Source organism: Hetaerina americana, unplaced genomic scaffold (assembly GCF_022747635.1).
Source record: "Hetaerina americana unplaced genomic scaffold, ioHetAmer1.1.p SCAF_4, whole genome shotgun sequence".
Classification (NCBI taxonomy): Eukaryota; Metazoa; Arthropoda; class Insecta; order Odonata; family Calopterygidae; genus Hetaerina; species Hetaerina americana.
Genome location: NW_027286985.1, coordinates 96,612,303 through 96,630,153, shown reverse-complemented (window position 1 = coordinate 96,630,153; position 17,851 = coordinate 96,612,303). Strand labels below are relative to the sequence as shown.

The window sequence follows — 17,851 nt, the reverse complement described above, 5'->3', positions numbered from 1 at the left end:
AAGAGTTGAGCCACACATACCAGAGGCAAGTAACGCAGCATTAGAGTCCTCCCTCGCGACAATCCTGAAAAGTGACCGCGGAAGCGAGTATCAATCAACAATTTACGAGACATTATTGATAGTACTGATCAATACAATATGCCTCAAATTACTGATATTGGTATATAGTGATGCAGAGTTATGATTGCTCTTAATACTGATAATCCATCGGTAAAGGTAGGTTTTTGGATGGACACAGCCTAGATAACGGTACAATGATATATTTACATGCCTCTTCTACCAAAACAATCTGACATCCGACACTACAATAAGCCCCTCTCCAATACTTCATGCTTCTTTCATTTTCATCCAACATCCCAGTCCTATTCCTTCACCTTCATCGCTTGCTTAACTTTTCCCCATCTATCAAATTCTTCAATATTCATGAAGAACTCAAAAACAATGGACAAAATCTTCGTCGAAATGGTTTAATTGAACCCGTAGCCTTCTCTTTAAAATCATTACAATTCGTATTTTTACAGCCTACTGATGACCCCCACATCGAAAAAGTAAACGATCTCATTCGTGAGTACTCTCGAGTACTCCTAAGGATTACTTCTATTCATTCGTTATCTTTCAACCCGAGTATTCGTCGACAACTGCACTCAGCTCTTCCCAAAAATCCGATCTTCACTTCCTGGTGCGTCCTGATAGCCTTTCCCCCTGCGCCTTTCTTGAACTAGGTAAGCACCTGCTCCTCGGGGCGTCCACGAGGAAAACTCTCCATTGCACGCCTCTATTGCATTCCCGATACATCCATTGCCTCTCAAGGAGCACTCGAGTCGTTTGGTTCTCCAATTGGTTAGTAAGATGCCATCCGAGAAACAAATTATCTTAATCTCTTCATATTTTCAGGAGAGAAATGCAGACCAATAGTGATAGAAATATGCCCATGCGGAAGAGCAGTGAAAATAAAATCGATGAGACTAAATTGCAAATTAAGGACTTCGAAGAGTGAGTGAAGGGAGATTATGAGAAAAAGGTATCTGTGGAGGGCACAAAGAAGGAGGTTAACTGGACCAGTCCTGAGGCAAGAGGGTTAATTGAAGACCGTTGTCATCCAGGGAACCTATTAGAGAAAGCACACAGTGGAAGGCCAAGAAAGAATCACGAGAGGGGACGTTGGAAGATTTCGGTGCAAGGAACTGCGAAGAAATAAAGAGGCTGGCAGGATGTAGATCGGAGAGTTGCTGTGATTACCATTCTTGGAGTGATAACCCATTGTGACGATGATGACGACAGCGCTCTCCGTGATTCATTTGGCGACCCCGTTCCTGGTGATTATTTTATTGCCTCGCCTAAATATGTTGAATAGGGATGACGAGAGGTCGCATCCTTGTCCCATATCTTGTTCAACGCTCGCTTCTTTATTAGTGGTGAAGATTTGGTTTAGGTGAGGTTTTTCGATTATTTTTTCCCGCTACGATCAATTTCCAGTGTTTCAAGTCATTCTAACGTTTTTTTCCACTCCAAAACCTGTCGTAAAAGGCTTCATCCAATTCCACGAATGCCACATCCAAAGGTTTGGTTGGGCGTATCTACGTTAATCACGATTCTTAAACGCAATCCTACATGGGATCGATCCTTGACCTCCTCTCCCTTGCTCATACTGAACCCGAATCGGCCGCTCTGCCGGATGTCTTCCATTTTCCTGCCCTTCCCTCCATTATTTGCTCATCTTTGTGGATGGGATGGGCATTGCGGGCCACATTCGCTATGAAATCAACTTCTAATTTTCAATCGTCGTAAAATCCAATTCACATATTATTATACTTTCTCCAACAACTATATAAAAACATAGTTATCAAGCCGACGGTTGGTTTGATAGGTTAGGGTAGCTTGGTACTGCGCGGAAACATGGTCGTTGAAGCAAGATGATAGGCGTAAGATGATTGGAGACTTATGTGGGTGTGGAGAAGGATGGAGAAGGTGAAATAAAACAAAAAGGAAAACAAACGAGAAAGTGCTGGATATGGTGGGGGAGGAGGGAGGATTTATAAGAGAAATTCTAAGGAAGAGAAAACGTTGTGCAGAATGAAGGGCGATGGAACTTGTACAGAATTGAATAAGTTTCTTGTTGTCAGATTTTGCCTTGTCAGGAGAGGCTAAGAAATGTACCCATGTACTCGTACAGCTTGTGTCCATCAAGAATATCAATAACAATAATAATTATCAGGCGTACACATGCGAGGGTTCCGTTTCTGCATTTATTCATTAAAAGGTGAATTTCAATATGCGTGGAATACTTTAGAAATATCAGACCGGCAAACTCATACTTTCCGAATCCATTATTCCAAAAACAGGAACCTTCATTCAATCCAAAAGTATTTAAACTTATATCAGTTTTAAATATTTCCCATTAAATGAAGAAACTAACTTATTTTTTTTCAAAACAAAAGTGTTGAAACTACGGTCGACAATACTTCTAATTAAATTTTACGAGGAAAAGAATGCAATCATTTGTGTATGTATATATACAGCAACGGCAATGTTGCTGCACCGAAGCAGCATTGAAAATGAAGGGCAACTGCCCAAACAATAAGGAGTCTGGTCTGGTCGGCAACCATTAGACTCCCTCCGCTTATTCTCACGCTACACGAAAAGGAAGTTTAATTTCTGGACAGCACCCGAATTTAAGCTTTGAATTTCATGAAAATTTCTAAGCCGTCGTCAACATGGTAATTGTAGTATTCCTGGGAGCGATGGACACGCGGGAGACGCAGAAAGTTTCCTCGGCAAAAAGACGAGTTGAAATGGGGATCCCCGACCGTCCAGATTGAAACGCAAGGGAAATTTTGATGACTTTCTCCGTCAAATTCATTGAAGGGATATTTTAGTGGAGTCAAGAAATATGTACAATCGACACAGGAGCGATTAAACGGCGTATTAACTTCCGATTGGGAGAGAATTTTGAAGTGACGTATCCAATGACGAAGGGGATCGGGATGTTGCCGCGGCCAGCGTACTGGCTACCCACCCAGAGGGCCCGGGTTCGAATTCCAGAAGTGGCGGATATGTTTCAGTGGTATCCCGATCCCTATCTGAGGCCCTTTGTGGTGGGCACTTTGAGTGAGTGCGCCGTCCGTCGGATGGAACGTTAAACTGCGGACCCCTTGGCGAATTTCGTTAAGAGTAGGCTAATGCCGACGCCGGGTTTCTCTCCAACTTTCCTGTCCATCCCTAATGGCGCAAACGACCTCCGCTCATGCTCCGCACTGACCGCCGTCAGGTGGTCGAACGATAGCAGAGAATTGGAATCAGGTGTCGAAGGATGTCTATATGGGGGCTATTGCTACAAAACCTATCGGAAAACTGTCAGCCATTCAGAGCGCTGAGACTGAGTGTGTTGTTCTTTCTCAGGAAGGCTAATGCAGAGGCGAGAACGAAACCACGCCCCTCAACATGTTGAATATCGAAGTCGTACCGCAGAAAGGCAGTTTCCGCACGCATGCTTCCACCCCGCCAGTGCTTAGGAAAAAATTCAAATCATTCGGAAATCTGTCGATCTTATTAATTAACTCAATTTAACGGGGTGATAGCAAACGTTTTAATTGCTCAATCTTGCCTAATTTATTCAGATTAATTTATTTCCCAAAGCACAAATAATCCAAGTCATTTGTTTTCAGATGAAGGAGGTATTACTGCTTGTTTGTCCGTCCAATAATTTTGCGCGAATTTTGATGCTAATTTTTCGACAAATCTGTTGATTATCTTTGAACACTCTCTTTCTCTAGACTCGTCGATTAAATTCAAAACGTGAAGTGCCATATTATTGAAATCACGGCGTGAGCAAAAGAGATAGCCACCTCCTCATCCGAGCGACTCCGATTCCCAATCGAAATCCGGACCCCTCTCCCGTGTACCTCCAAAGTCACACAGAGAGAGGGTTCGGAGGAAAGTCTGCGTGTTCATCGAGGCGAACGGATTGAATTAGCAAAGTCATAGAGAGCAGCAGCAAATCGACCCCGAGACGCCGAAGCACGTCTCTTTCAATTGACTTTGAAGGCTGAGTCAATAGAGGGAGTTAGTCGGGAGGGATTGGGATCCAGGCGGATGGGGAGTGGGGGGAAGAGGGAGGTGGGGAGGAGGTGTGGGGGAGTGGGGAAGGGGGGTGGGAGGGGGGCGCGAAACATCTGCGAAGAATCGTCGAGTCGTGCGTTGGATGAGAAAGTGAAATTGATTAGCAAATCATAAGTTAACGAGGGACGTTACGAATTGGTGGGCGGTAAGTGAAAGAGATTGGGGAGGGAGTGTGGGTGGGAGAGGACACTAGGCGAGCCGAATGCTGTCTCGCAGCCGAGATTGCTGCCATGTCCATTGCGGAACTAAGTGTACCGCGCCGAGCTCCGGGAGCGCGCTTCCGCCGAAACTCAATCCTTGGCGTCGTCTTCATTTTCAACTAGCAGCCCAACTTCATAACTCGAAGGCAATGTGTCTCCACCTGCGTCATCAAGAAATATGTAAAACATCCAAAATAAAAACCTATTTTTCCCCCCGGAGGAATGAACAGTTTTCCGTTCACATTCATTGTAGTATGTCAGAAATCCATACCCCGTTGCAGATAATTATAAAATACGAAGGTATTTTGAACAATTCTCGGCATGGAATAGAAATAAACGACTTACCGCAGTGAAACGTTTTTAGTTTTCAATGTAGTCTACCTCTACACCAATGCATTCGGTCCAGCGATATTCCTATGTCTTGATCCCATCTCAAAAATTAGATTCCTTCAGGTCTGAAACTACCCGTCTACTTCGGCTGTTAGTTCTTTGTTTGAAAAGAATCTCCATCCACCGAAGAAAATTTTGAACTTGGAGAAGACAATCTAACTGAGCCAAATCAGGCGAATAAGGCGGGTGCAGCAACAATTCGTATCTTGGTTCACCTATTTTTGCCATGGCAACGACACTTGGGTGTGAGCATGCATTCATTGTCTCGATGAGAGATAATCCTTTTTCCTCGTCAAACCTGGTCTTTTTTCGCGCATCTGTTGCTGTAATTGGTCGAGGAGGTTAGCGTAATATTATCAAGTATTTGTTTGACCAGTGGTAAGAAATTCTATCAGAAGAATCCCTTTCGCATCCCAGAGAACTGAAGCCATCACCTTTCAGGTCGACTGTATTGCCCTTGCTTTCTTTGGTGGTTGTGAATCAACATGTTTCCGCTACTTTGTATGTTGTTTTATCCCTGGGGTATAGTATTCGACCCAAGTTTCATCTGTGCTCACAAACCGGCGCAGAAAATATTGTTGGTTGCTTTTAAAACGGGTCAAACATTGTCCGGAAATTTCCATTCTGATGCATTTGTGATCCTGTGTCAAGAGTCGCGGCAAGCATCCAGCTGATAATTTTCTCTATTCAATTCCACTGTCGACATGTGATAGGCCCACTCAGTTACATCCCTACACCTTCGGTCATTTGTCGCCCTTTCAGTCGGCGATCGTACTCATTAAGGTACCGAATTCAACGGATGATTATAATTTGGGGTTTTCCATGAGGTACCACCACGGAGTGCTTCTCTATTTGCTTGCTATGATGGGCGCTTACGTGAGAAAGACGGTGGTCAGTTTCAATAGACGTAGCACATACAATATATCACTCAGCGAAGAAACAAATATCCAATCTCGAAAATCAGATGAGTAATGCAAATTCGAAGATTAGGATCGATCCAAAGAAAAATCTAATGGATACTGCGGTAAAATTTGTTAATGCAAAAGGTTTATGAAGCCTCAAATTTAAAAAAGGCACGAAGATCTATCGCCGGCCCTCCGGTCAGAGGGCCGCATGCGAGTGTGGTGGCACAGCCACCTCAGGCGTATGTTCCCTTCGGGCGCCGCGTCACCCAAATGAGCAACGGCACTTGCTTGTTTTTTTGGGAAACCGTCTCACGTGGTACTGCAGTACTGGGTAAATGTAATGAAAAGGTTAAAGTGCAAAGTTATCTTTCGCTGGTTAGGCCTCATTTAGAATATACTGCTGGAATATTATGAGATCCTCGCGAAGTTGGATTGATTGCCGCGTTGGATCGCGTGCAGCGTAGAGGACCTAGATTTGTATAACGTTATTATGATAAACTTAGTAGCGTATCCAAAATATTACAGCAACTAGCCTGGGAATCACTCACGGAGCGAAGGTTAAATTACAGCTTAAATCTCTTGAATAAATTGGAGCAATGTCTCTTAAACAGTGATGTCGAATCTGAATTATTATTTCCATCGCACTACGGTTGGATAGATCATTTCTATAAAATTAGAGATTTTAAGTGCATAGCAGATAGATTTAAGATGGCGTTTTTTCCACGAACGATAAGGGATCAGGAAACGTTGTCCGACCACGGTAAGGGTAAAATTATTCAGGTCAGTTAGTCTTATGTGTATTCGCCCCTTGCCACAAACCCTGGTGGTGGCTTGCAGGGTACTAAAACCGCAAAAATACTAGGGCATCGTTGGGGTTAAGGCAGCGTTTTTAAGGTGCCAACTCGGACATTTTGCGTGCCGAAGGCCGAACCAAACCGAGGGCAATTCCTTCTAGCGGCCGGGAAAGATTTCAGTAGTGCTGGGGAAATCCAAAGGCCCCAGGAGGTCCTGCATTACGGGAGCGGCGATCCGAGTGGCGACATAATGTGCGCATGCGTGCGGCAGAGGAGCCGTCGTCCCCGTTGCCAAAACACGAGTGCACGCAGTCGGCGGAAATATCTTGCAACCGATTGTTTTTTTTAATTACAGATTTTTAAGAAAACACTGCCGCATATTAACGAATACTTTCGTACTTTCACAGGATGCTCCCGTTTTGAGGCCGATAATAGCTGAATACGACCCACGACGAGGAGTGAAAACAGATTTGGCAGATGTTGTATTGGTCAAGTAAGTTTTGTACATATTCTCACTATTTAAGTATGTGTCTCTCTGATAATTAAAAGGTGGCTTAAAAAATGACTCAGTTCTTCCATTGACAATTTGCATGGTTTAGAATATTAAAAAATAAATTTGCCACATGGCTTTCACTTAAGTCGGTAACCATACCCTACTCTGCAGCCAGGGAGATCCTGATTTCCTAAGCCAAGTGGCTTCATCTTTACTGAATTCCATGCATAAATTGGCTTAGGATGAGGTGAGCTCTAGTCTCACCTATCAAACTGATTACTATGAGAGTTGAATCTGGTAGTCTGCATTTTTTCATCCTTATCATTCACTATGTTATTTAATGATTGACATAAGACAGAAGGTTATTTATTAAATGGTTACCACAACATTTATTATATGGTGAAACTCAAGGTTGTCAAGATTCTCAAATGGAATATTATCAACCTCAGCTCATCAATAGAGGTCATTAGAAAGTTTGCATCACAAATTATCCCCTCTAAATATACTCATGCCAGCTGAAAAACATTGGCAGAAGTTGGGTTTGATCTTCCTATGGTCTATTACAATTATGACTCTGTGAAAAAAGGCTATATAATATTTGAAATCTAAACTTATATATGTACCCATCTGATAAATAGTTTCTCGAAATATAATTTCAGATTCCAAGGTGGCAGAAATACAAGTGGAATTCCTGAATATGATAATGGTGTAGTTAAACCACTAGTTGATGCAGAGATGGGTTCTAATGATCCAGGTGTTCCAGGAGAACCGTACAATCCTTTCAAGCATCGCAAATTGGACCATCCAACTAAGTATGAATTCAATTATTTTCACCTAAAAATCATAACCGAATAAGTGAAATAGTGCTAGCGAACCAAAACAACAACACAAAAAAACACAGAAATGAAACTCACACATATGTGTATTCTGATTTTTTGGTGAACAAACCACATTCCTCCAGAAAAAGAAGGGCTTATATATGTGTCAGCATATAGTATACGAGACAAAGAAAGGACACTTTCTTTGGGTCTCGCAGAATGGTCACTTTCGCACTGTTTCTTTTCTTTTTTGTGTGTTTCTGTGTTTTTATTTTTGTTCACTAGTGCTAACTTGATTTACATTATACATATAAATGTATATTATATATTTATACCAAAATAATTATGTACTTTAAAAAAAATAATCCGAGACTATCAAATTTTGTGGCAGCTGTACAAAAAATATGCTCATTTTTCGGCATAAATCATAAAATACGTTTTCGTACATAAGTAATAGTAGTTTTAGGGGAGGCGACTGACCAGGATGTACAGGAAAGAATAAAGTTTTGTAAATTGTAAAAGGAAATTTGTGGTAAGGGACTTTAATGAGTGGGACGTTTGGAAAGGAAATGTTGGAGAGAAGAAATACCTCCTTCATGGAGAAGGGACATATAAAGAGGTCACATTAATAATGGCCATAATAATGCAACAGGCTTTCTGGGGAAAGGAGATAGAATTAAGTTTTTCTATGAAATGGTGTACCTTGTGTATGACAACATGGATCAGAGATGACAGTAAAGGGGAAGATGCGTTGGGAAATAACGGGACAAAACAATGGGTTGGCCAAGAATTTTAGGTCATGAATTTTTTGAAGAATGTAGAAATGAGAATTTTTTTGTCATGTTCCTTAATTTTTATCCTGGATATTTTAGCAACAGTTCACCAATATTGTATACTAATGACACCTTCCATAATGTCCACAAGTAAAAATTATGATTAAATGTTCATGTGATTACAACATACAATGAGATATAGAATTGAAATTACTCCAGTAGCATTATTTATATAAGATTAGATATATTGTACTCAAATTCAAACTAAGTGAGCCTCTGCTTTAGATGACATAACAACTAATATACCTCTGGGAAATCAGGTTTAATAACAATTCTTACATAAACATGAAAAATTGGACTAGCCTATTTACATATCAGAATCAGCTAAGAAACTCACAATCAACTTTTTTATGATGAGAACACCAGCCCCTTTATTGACTATACCGCACTTATTGCACACTATTACACTTAAGTGCATGCTCACCTAGCATAAGGCAATACGTTTTGGGGGAATCTATTTATTCTCGAGTATTTTCATCGCATAAGGAACCTATAAAAGCTGTGAGTGGAGTATCTATTTGTACTTCCATTAAAAACACTGTTTTTATCTCATATAATGTTAACTCTTCCTTCAGTGTATCTCATATAATGTTAACTCTTCCTTCCTTTCATGTGCCCTGTTTGTAAAAATATATCCTCATGCACGCACAGCAAAACCTAACAAATATAAAACATAGAACCCATAAGAAAAGAATATCAAGAGAAAGATAGAACTATTAGGTGGTGGAATATTTCTCCTAACATTGAATTGTCTCTCCCCAGTGATGTGGACACGCTCATCCACTTGCTCAAGGGAAGCCTCGGCACTGGAATCCTTGCCATGCCCCTGGCCTTCAAGAATTCAGGTCTAGCCTTTGGCATGGTGGCCACCTTCTTGATCGGTTTCATCTGCACGTACTGCGTCCATATCCTGGTTAGTACAAATTGGCATGAATCCCAATATTTATTGTGATCCATATTTGGCAAAAGAATGTATACGTCTCAAATTGTGGTTTTTAAAACTGCATCTAGTATTTTAATTCCATTAATCTTTGTAAAATTTTAAAATAATTGCAAAACTTAATTTCTGAATTCATAAATCAATTTTTTTTAAATCTGAAAACCCATTGTGTCATCTAATGACCAGTTATACAATAATGATAAATTACATCCACTTACACATTCTATTTTCAACTAGTCTGTCTCCTGAAATGAAATTCTAAGTATGTATGTGATTGATTAATAGGATCCAACCCATTTAGAAATGTGACAAGAAGGGGAAGAAAAAGCATACAGTGTGAAAGTAAAATGCACATGCAGAATGCAAGTATGATACCAAATGTACATATTTGTTCATTTCTTAGATTTCAAGAAGGCATTTAATAGTGTATATATGGTAGGATTAATGAATGTCATACAGAAAATAAAAAAGGATTGGATGTGACTTATCTAAAACCTGCAGGTATCTCATTCTACTGAGGTGCATTTGGTGGAGGATGGGCAGTGTTAGAGTGAGGAGTAAGATGGAGGCGTCCATTATGACCTGTGCTTTTCAATGTATATGCAGAGGGAATGCTAAAAAGGCCATGGGAGAAACTGGATCTAGAAATGAAAGTCACAGGTGATTTCATAAAATGATATTTGCAGATGACCAAGCTTTATATAGCCTTTTAGCCAAAGAAATAAAATCTTTCTTGAGTGAATTACAAAATCAGTGAGACAGGGATGGGATGCATATCAATGTAAACAAGGGTTATGGGGGTTTCGAGAGGAAAGAAGGCCAAGTTAAATGTTTAAATTGGAGGACATAAACTAGATTTAATCTAACTGGAAAGTTTTTGGATCAATATGGTCAAAGTAGTTGGGACATAAGACAAAGAATTGCATAAAGCAAAGCAGCTTTCACCAGGAGGAGAGAATTGATGACAGGGTTGCTGAGTAAGGATGTTAAAAAAAAGACTAGTAAAAACTTCCTTATGGCGTATGGTTTTCTGTGGCACGGAGACATGGTCATTGAATTAGGATGATAGGCATAGATTGGAAGCTTTTGGTATTTAGAGGATGGAAAAGGTGAAATGGAAAGGAAATCAAACAAAGAAGAACTAGGGAGGAGGGGAGGAGAGGGAGTTGTTGGAAAATATCCAATGGAGGCAGGAAAGGTGAATGTAGAGTATTTTGATAGCTGATGGAATGCGGAAGACTGATGGAGAGGGGATAGGTATGCTGGATAGAATGAGAGGAGGAAAGAAGTACGTGGAATTCAAGATGGTTTTGTTTGAGCACGGGATGTCATATGGTCGTTTTTTTGTTAGAAGAGCCTACGATATGAGCATGTATTTAGTCTGCATCCTTTCAGGGTAACCTCTTCCTGGGAAAACATTTTGAATGTTTTTGCTTAAAGAGCAGATTGATGATCTTGCAAATGCATAGTTTAAAAAATTCTAATCTGTTTTTGGGGAAAGCTCACAGCTGACCTTTCCCTCCCATTCTCTATCCCAATTTCACCACTCTGACCACCCACAGAGCAAGTGCTTCATGGTGCTCACTGCTGGAGAGATGCATTGTACTAACATATGGTAGTTTGAAAAGTCCAAAAAAAATTAAAAGTATGTCCCCAAGGGTTTTAAGGGAAACACTTTTAGTTTTAAACTTAGAATTCTCTAAGCTTAAACATTTCATCCAATACTGCTCCAGTCTACTGATCCCCTCCAAAGAATGCCATTGTTCTACCGCTCCAAAATAAGCATTTGTTTCAGCAATCACTTATTTATTTTAGTAAAATGCCCTTCCCGACAAGCCATTTCTTCATATTGTAGGACAGGTCTGAGGGATCCAAATCTGCAGAATAGGGACGGGAATGAGGTGGAATCACAATTCCAACAATTTTGCCCCCACAACTGCAGAAGAGTCAGCTGGTTCCTTGTTGCTATGGAAAATGACTCCATTGTTGGCAAATTGACAACGTTTTTCTTACAGCTTGGGTGGTTTCAAATGGTTGCATTGAGATGCAGTTTCTTCCACCTGTAATAGGTTGGCTCTTCTCCAAAGAGTCAAAGAAGATCCATTATGTGCGATTCCCAAAAAAAAAAACAGTCGCCATTACCTTCTTAGATGAAGGTCTTCACTTTCTTTGGTGTGCAGACTCCCTTCTGGTAACTCATTGCTTGGAGTATTCCTTGGTTTCAGTCACATGGTTTCCTATTCATGTTACTTCCACAGTTAAGAAATGATGCCATAAGTCCTGTGGAATTTGCTGAAACAGCTGCAAACCAGTCTTAGGACAAGTCACACAATGTTGATTTTAGCGAACTGTGAGCAATCGTGGGTGCTCATATGGCCAGCTAATCCAAAAATTTTGAAACTACTTCTAAACTATTCTAATTGATGGTGCACATTCATTATATTGTTTATCAGCTATACCTTTCAAAAAATAATGTTTGATCAGCACATGAAATTCTCTTTCATCCCACTTTTAAAAATTACTCGACTTGCTTGATTCAAACAAAGACTAAACACTATGTAATAGATCCATTTGACGGAAGTGTATGCATGTTCCATCAAGTAAATCTGCTCACTAAAAATGGTTTCGACATGCACCTTTGGTGCCATCTCTCTGAATTTGAATTGACTTTTCAAACTACCCTCGATTGGAGATTGCAAGGTGCACACTGGATGTTATTGGAGGACATGTGCAGTACTGTCTTTCTCTACATGCCCCAATTATGTGTATCATTCTTCTTTCCCATTAGTTTATATATCATAGGATCCTGTAGATAATGAAGTACGACACCTTCAGCAAAAGTCATATTTTATTTTGTTGAATTAGAATGCCAACTGAGAGCAGTACTACTTCCGAGTATAATTGTAAGAAATCGATATTCTAAATTCAAGGGAAACCATCTCTACTGTAAAGAATACTCCTTAATATAAATGTGAATCGCAAAAGAAGGAAATATTTCATTCTTTTAAAAACTAGGTGAAATGTGCCCACAACCTATGCCACCGAACGAGAACACCAGCACTGGGGTATGCAGAGGTTGCAGAGACTGCCTTCCTCTGTGGTCCAAGGAAATTGCAAAAATTCTCAGGGGTTGCCAAGTAAGCTAAAGGATGATGATTATGTGTTTTTGAATTTTCAATTCTTCCTGAACTCAGCTGAGGAATTATTGCACTAAGGATAATGTATATGCAACCAATAAAATATATATTTCTGTTTTCAGGGCTACAATTAACTTGTTTCTTGTGGTTGACTTGCTTGGTTGCTGCTGTGTTTATGTGGTCTTCGTGGCAGAAAACATTAAACAAGTGAGTACCGCCTTAGTATCAACCCTTGAGGTCTCTGCATATATAATACCAAGATAGTTGGCGATTCATCATCTCTACTTCACACCAATGCATCCGTTGGAAAAGAAAATATCTCCTCTTATTTCAAAATTTTTTCCAATTACATTATTTGTTAACAAACCATGAGAGAACAAGATTTTTCATTTCAAAATGCCCCTGACAAATAATGTATGATTTGGACAATATATGAAGGATGATAGCAATATCAATGCAACGTAGTGGTCATTGCCTGGATTTCTTTCAGGAGATTTTTCAAATCACTATTTACCTTAAGAGGAATGTCTCAACTTAGGGCCATGTTTCATGCCAGCTTTTTTAAAATTATATAGCTACCCCGGCATGATGCCCTGTTTTACACTCATATAAACTGAGGCATGAAATACTATATAGCATGCACACGCACACACACACACATATATTATTCACATGGATATGGATATAAGTAAAAGGGGTAGCAACACCTATAAAAGGCAAACACAGATATGGTGGGGAAAATGGAATCTAGCAGATTATAGGCGTAAAAATGTGAGTAATTTCATATTAATTAATCTTTTTTAAAAACAATTTTTGTAACTACATACAATGTGTGTGCATCAAACATACATATATGTGTGTGATCTACAGGTAAATAGTATTTCATGCACCTCTGCAGATTAGAACAATTCCAGTGCAAAATGCAGGGGTAATTATATAATTTAAAAAGATCATGAATATATTTACGTGAAAATTGAAAATGAACACACTTCAGTGAAAACACAATTATATTTATGAGCTTTAATTCAAAACTTGACTGAGCACAGATGCACGGAAGAAGGTCACTCATGAATATGTTTGACATGTCGGTTGTCAGTCATTTCATGCAGTATTCAGAATGTCATTCTCGGGAAGAGTGGAGAAAATATGTATGAGCAGGGTGCAGGGATGGAAAGAGGTAGGACGAAGGTTGAATGGAGATGTATGTATACATACATATAAACACTTATATATATAACACTTTTATGGGGGGGGGATCGAGATGGTGCGGGGACTAACGTACTGGCTTCTCACCCAGAGGGCCTGGGTTCAAATCCCGGCGGTGTTGAATATTTTTCAGAGGCATCTTGATCCCTACTTGAGGTGCTTAGTGGAGGGCACTTTGAGTGAGTACGTCGTCCGTCGGATGGGACGTTAACCTGCAGACCCCTTGGTGCCTTTCGACAAGAGTAGGCTAATGCCGACGCCGGGTTTCTCTCCACCCTTCATCCTTTCCTGTCCATCCCCTATGGATCAAGTGATCTCAGCTGTCGGTTGCCTCCCCTAAATACTAATACTACTAACACTTTTATGAAAGTCTCACAGACATGAATAATAATGTAAATGAAGTTAGCACTAGTGGACAAAGACAAAAACAAAACAAGAAACAAAACACAGAAACACACAAAAAAAGAAAAGAAACTCAATAGATTTCAAATTTTCGGTGGCTCATGCCACCTTTCTCAAGGAAGAGAAGGACAGAACTCAAGAGTTCATTCAGCCTCTGTTCCTCAGTGAGGTGACTGCAAAGGCGTCTGACCTCAGGCCATTGAGTTATGGTGTCACATAAAAAACACTACAGAGGAAGGCAAAAGGAAACCAGCTCAGTTATTCATCCCAAGAATTCCATGATGAACAAAATAATGGAAATGAGTCCTGGCAACTAGGCTTTGGCTGAATCGGCCATGTGCCATGCCTGGCAGCAAGACTTCCGCAGTCTTCATATCACAAAATCCTTGCAAAGCAAAAGTAGCTGTAGCAGCACAGAAGACAAAGAAGAGGACCAAAGTAGTTACAATAGGGAATGTTAGGATGATGCCGAGGGAAGGAAAATTAGAAAATATAAAGTGAGGGATGGAAAGAGGAAATATAGATGTTTTTGCCTATGTGAGGTGAGATGGAAGGATAGCTGAGATTACTGGAGCGCTAGTTACAGAGTAATATATAATGGAGAAGACAAGAGCCAGCAAGGGGTTGCAATAATATTGAATAAAAATGTACGAAGAAGCATCATTAACATAGAGCAAGCAACAGATATAATATTACTAGTAGAATTGAATACAGAACTGACAAACTAGGTCTTGTTTAGGTATACTTGCCACCAAGCAATCATAGGAAGGAGGAATAATAGGGTATATGATCATTTAGAGGATATAATCGTGGGTGATCATGGTAGGAAACATTTTATTGTGATGAGGGATTGGAATGTAATGGTGGGGAAGGAAGAGATGGGGTGGATAACAGTTTAGGCACAAGGAATGACCGTGGGGAGAAAACAATAGCTTTCTGCAGGAGACGGGGGTTAATCATAACGAATACATGGTTTTAGACACCACATAAGGCATTGGTACACTTGGAAAATGTCCGGGGATTCAGAAAGACATCAGTTAAGACTATATTATGGCTAGGCATAGATTTAGGAACAGCATGATTAATTCACACAGTTTCCCAGCAGCCCATGTGAGCTCGGTCCATAATATAGTAATAATGAAGTTTAGTGTCCCATTCAAAACGATGAAACATGGAAGACAGTTTAAAAATTTTTATCTTTGTTGAATAGTCACACACGGCATGGAAACATGGTCTTAAAAGCAGGATGATAGGTGTGCCTTTGAGGCTTTTGGATGATTGTAGGATTTGGACATGTGGTCTTGGATAAAGATAGAATGGGTATAATAGATGGTTAAGAAATTAAGCAATAAAGTACTAGACATGTTTGAGGAGAATAGAGCATTGTTGGGAATAATCTACTACCTTGATCAAAAAGTTCCCGGAATAACCACCGTGTGGCGCTCCCATCGTTCCAATTTGAGTTCTGTTTTTTTTGTTATATTGGTACATCTGTTGTTGATATTCCCTTTAAATCTTAGTGTCATAACTTGACATTTGCAAAAGTTACGTAGCCAAGAGTACATCTATCTCTGTGTGTGTTGGCGATTTTTTACAATTGCAGAAATGGATTTAAATTTGCAACAACGAACTTGTATTAAATTTTGCGTAAAAAACGGATTTAGTGGCGCACGGACGTTGGAAATGTTGGAAAAGTGTTTCGGCAACGATTCTCTAAAAAAAACGGTCGTTTACCAGTGGCACGAGCGGTTCAGAAGTGGTCGTGAGTCAATCGAAGATGATGAACGCAGTGCAGTGGCAGACCATCGACATCGAAAGTCGGTGAAAAAATTGATAAAGTAAAAGAAATGTTGGTCAATAACCGCAAATTAACCATCAGAGAAATAGCGGAGGACTTGAACATTGCCTATGGATCCGCCCAAGACATTGTGGTTAATGATTTGGGTTTCCGTCGTGTAGCAGCAAAGTTGGTGCCAAAAGACCTCAATTTCATGCAAAAAAGAGACGTCGCAAAAGACATGATTTGCGAGGCTGAATCCGATCCCACATTCATCAAAAGGATCATTACTGGAGACGAGACGTGGGTTTATGAGTACGACACGCAATCCAGACGTCAGGCAAGTGAATGGCGTTCACCAAATGAGCCGAGACCAAAAAAACCACGTCGTTTTCAGTCAAAAAAGAAGGCAATGCTGACGGTTTTCATGGATTACAACGGTGTAGTGCATCATGAATTTTTGCCAGAAGGCCAGACAGTAAACAAAGAGTATTATTTGGGCGTTATGAGACGTTTGCGTGAAGCAATTCGCCGAAAGAGACCAGAAATGTGGGCAGAAAACTCGTGGATTTTGCACCATGATAACGCACCGTCGCACAGTGCTATCATTATTCGTAATTTTTTGACGAAAAATGCAACAAATACCATCCAACAGCCACCGAATTCACCTGATTTGGCTCCCTGTGACTTCTTTCTGTTCAATCGAGTTAAAAAACCATTACGGGGAACGCGTTTTAGCAGCCGAGAGGAAGTAATGGAAAAATCGCAGGAAGCACTGATGGACATACCGAAAACCGAATATAAAAAATGTTTCGAGGATTGGATCAAGCGCTGGCATAAGTGTGTTGCAGTCGATGGGGATTACTTTGAAGGGGACAATATAGATTTAGATGAATAAACTTGTATTTTTAATTTTCTGAATAAATTCCGGGAAATTTTTAATCAAGGTAGTATGTAAAGCAGAAAGATGGATGAAGAGCTTTTTAATTGGCTAAGGGATTTTGAAGACTGTGATAGAGGAGAGAATGTTAGGCAAGCGAGGAAGGGGAAGGAATAGGATAGGGATGTTGGATAGGATAAAGGGTGGAAGTATGCAGAGTTGCAGAGGGGCTTATAGTGTGGGATATGTTGTATTTTGCTATTAGTGGTAAGGAGATGTATCTATACTGCTGAATTATTGTACCATACATATACACATGTACATAGATATGTGTGTTCGTGTGTACGACAAAGGACAAGTATTAAGACTCCCGTACGAGACAACCAAATTGAGTAGTTCAGCAACCCTTAGGAATTAAGTCCGCCAGTGCATCATACAAAGAAATGAATTTAAAGTATTTAGTTTTTAATGCCTTAAACCAACATTCTTAAGTTATTTCAGAAGGGCAGTTATTCTTTAGCAATCGTCAGAATGGAGGTAAAGTTTTTCATATGATTCTCAATTAAGATTAAAGCAAAATTTATCATAAATTTCTTTTTCTACTCTAGGTAGTGGATTTCAACACCTCCCACAATTACGACGTGAGAATCTACATGGCAATGCTGCTGGTGCCATGCATCTTCCTTTCATGGGTGCGAAATCTAAAACACCTCGCTCCTTTTTCCATGCTTGCCAACCTTCTCATAGCCACAGGAATGGCAATCAGTTTTTACTATATCTTCACGGAACTGCCGTCTCCCTCTGATCGACCACAGTTTTCCAGTCTTCACCAACTACCCTTGTTCTTTGGGACAGCTATCTTTGCATTGGAAGGCATTGGTGTGGTAAGTGTAAAATTTTGCAAATTTTTGAGTGATTTGCATTCCTCTGGGAATGTAAATGATAAGTCCCATATTC

At 40.1% G+C, this 17,851-nt stretch overlaps 1 protein-coding gene across 1 annotated transcript in view; it reads left to right on the top strand.

The window, feature by feature from the left end:
• LOC139691829 (proton-coupled amino acid transporter-like protein pathetic) overlaps positions 1-17,851 on the top strand; it is a 201,966-nt gene that overhangs the window by 172,949 nt on the left and 11,166 nt on the right. Inside the window, exons 2-7 of the mRNA XM_071589723.1 lie at positions 6,816-6,901; positions 7,561-7,713; positions 9,315-9,465; positions 12,508-12,629; positions 12,752-12,836; positions 17,503-17,778. Of these exons, the coding sequence (XP_071445824.1) occupies positions 6,816-6,901; positions 7,561-7,713; positions 9,315-9,465; positions 12,508-12,629; positions 12,752-12,836; positions 17,503-17,778 (873 nt within the window). The remainder of the gene's footprint in view (positions 1-6,815; positions 6,902-7,560; positions 7,714-9,314; positions 9,466-12,507; positions 12,630-12,751; positions 12,837-17,502; positions 17,779-17,851) is intronic.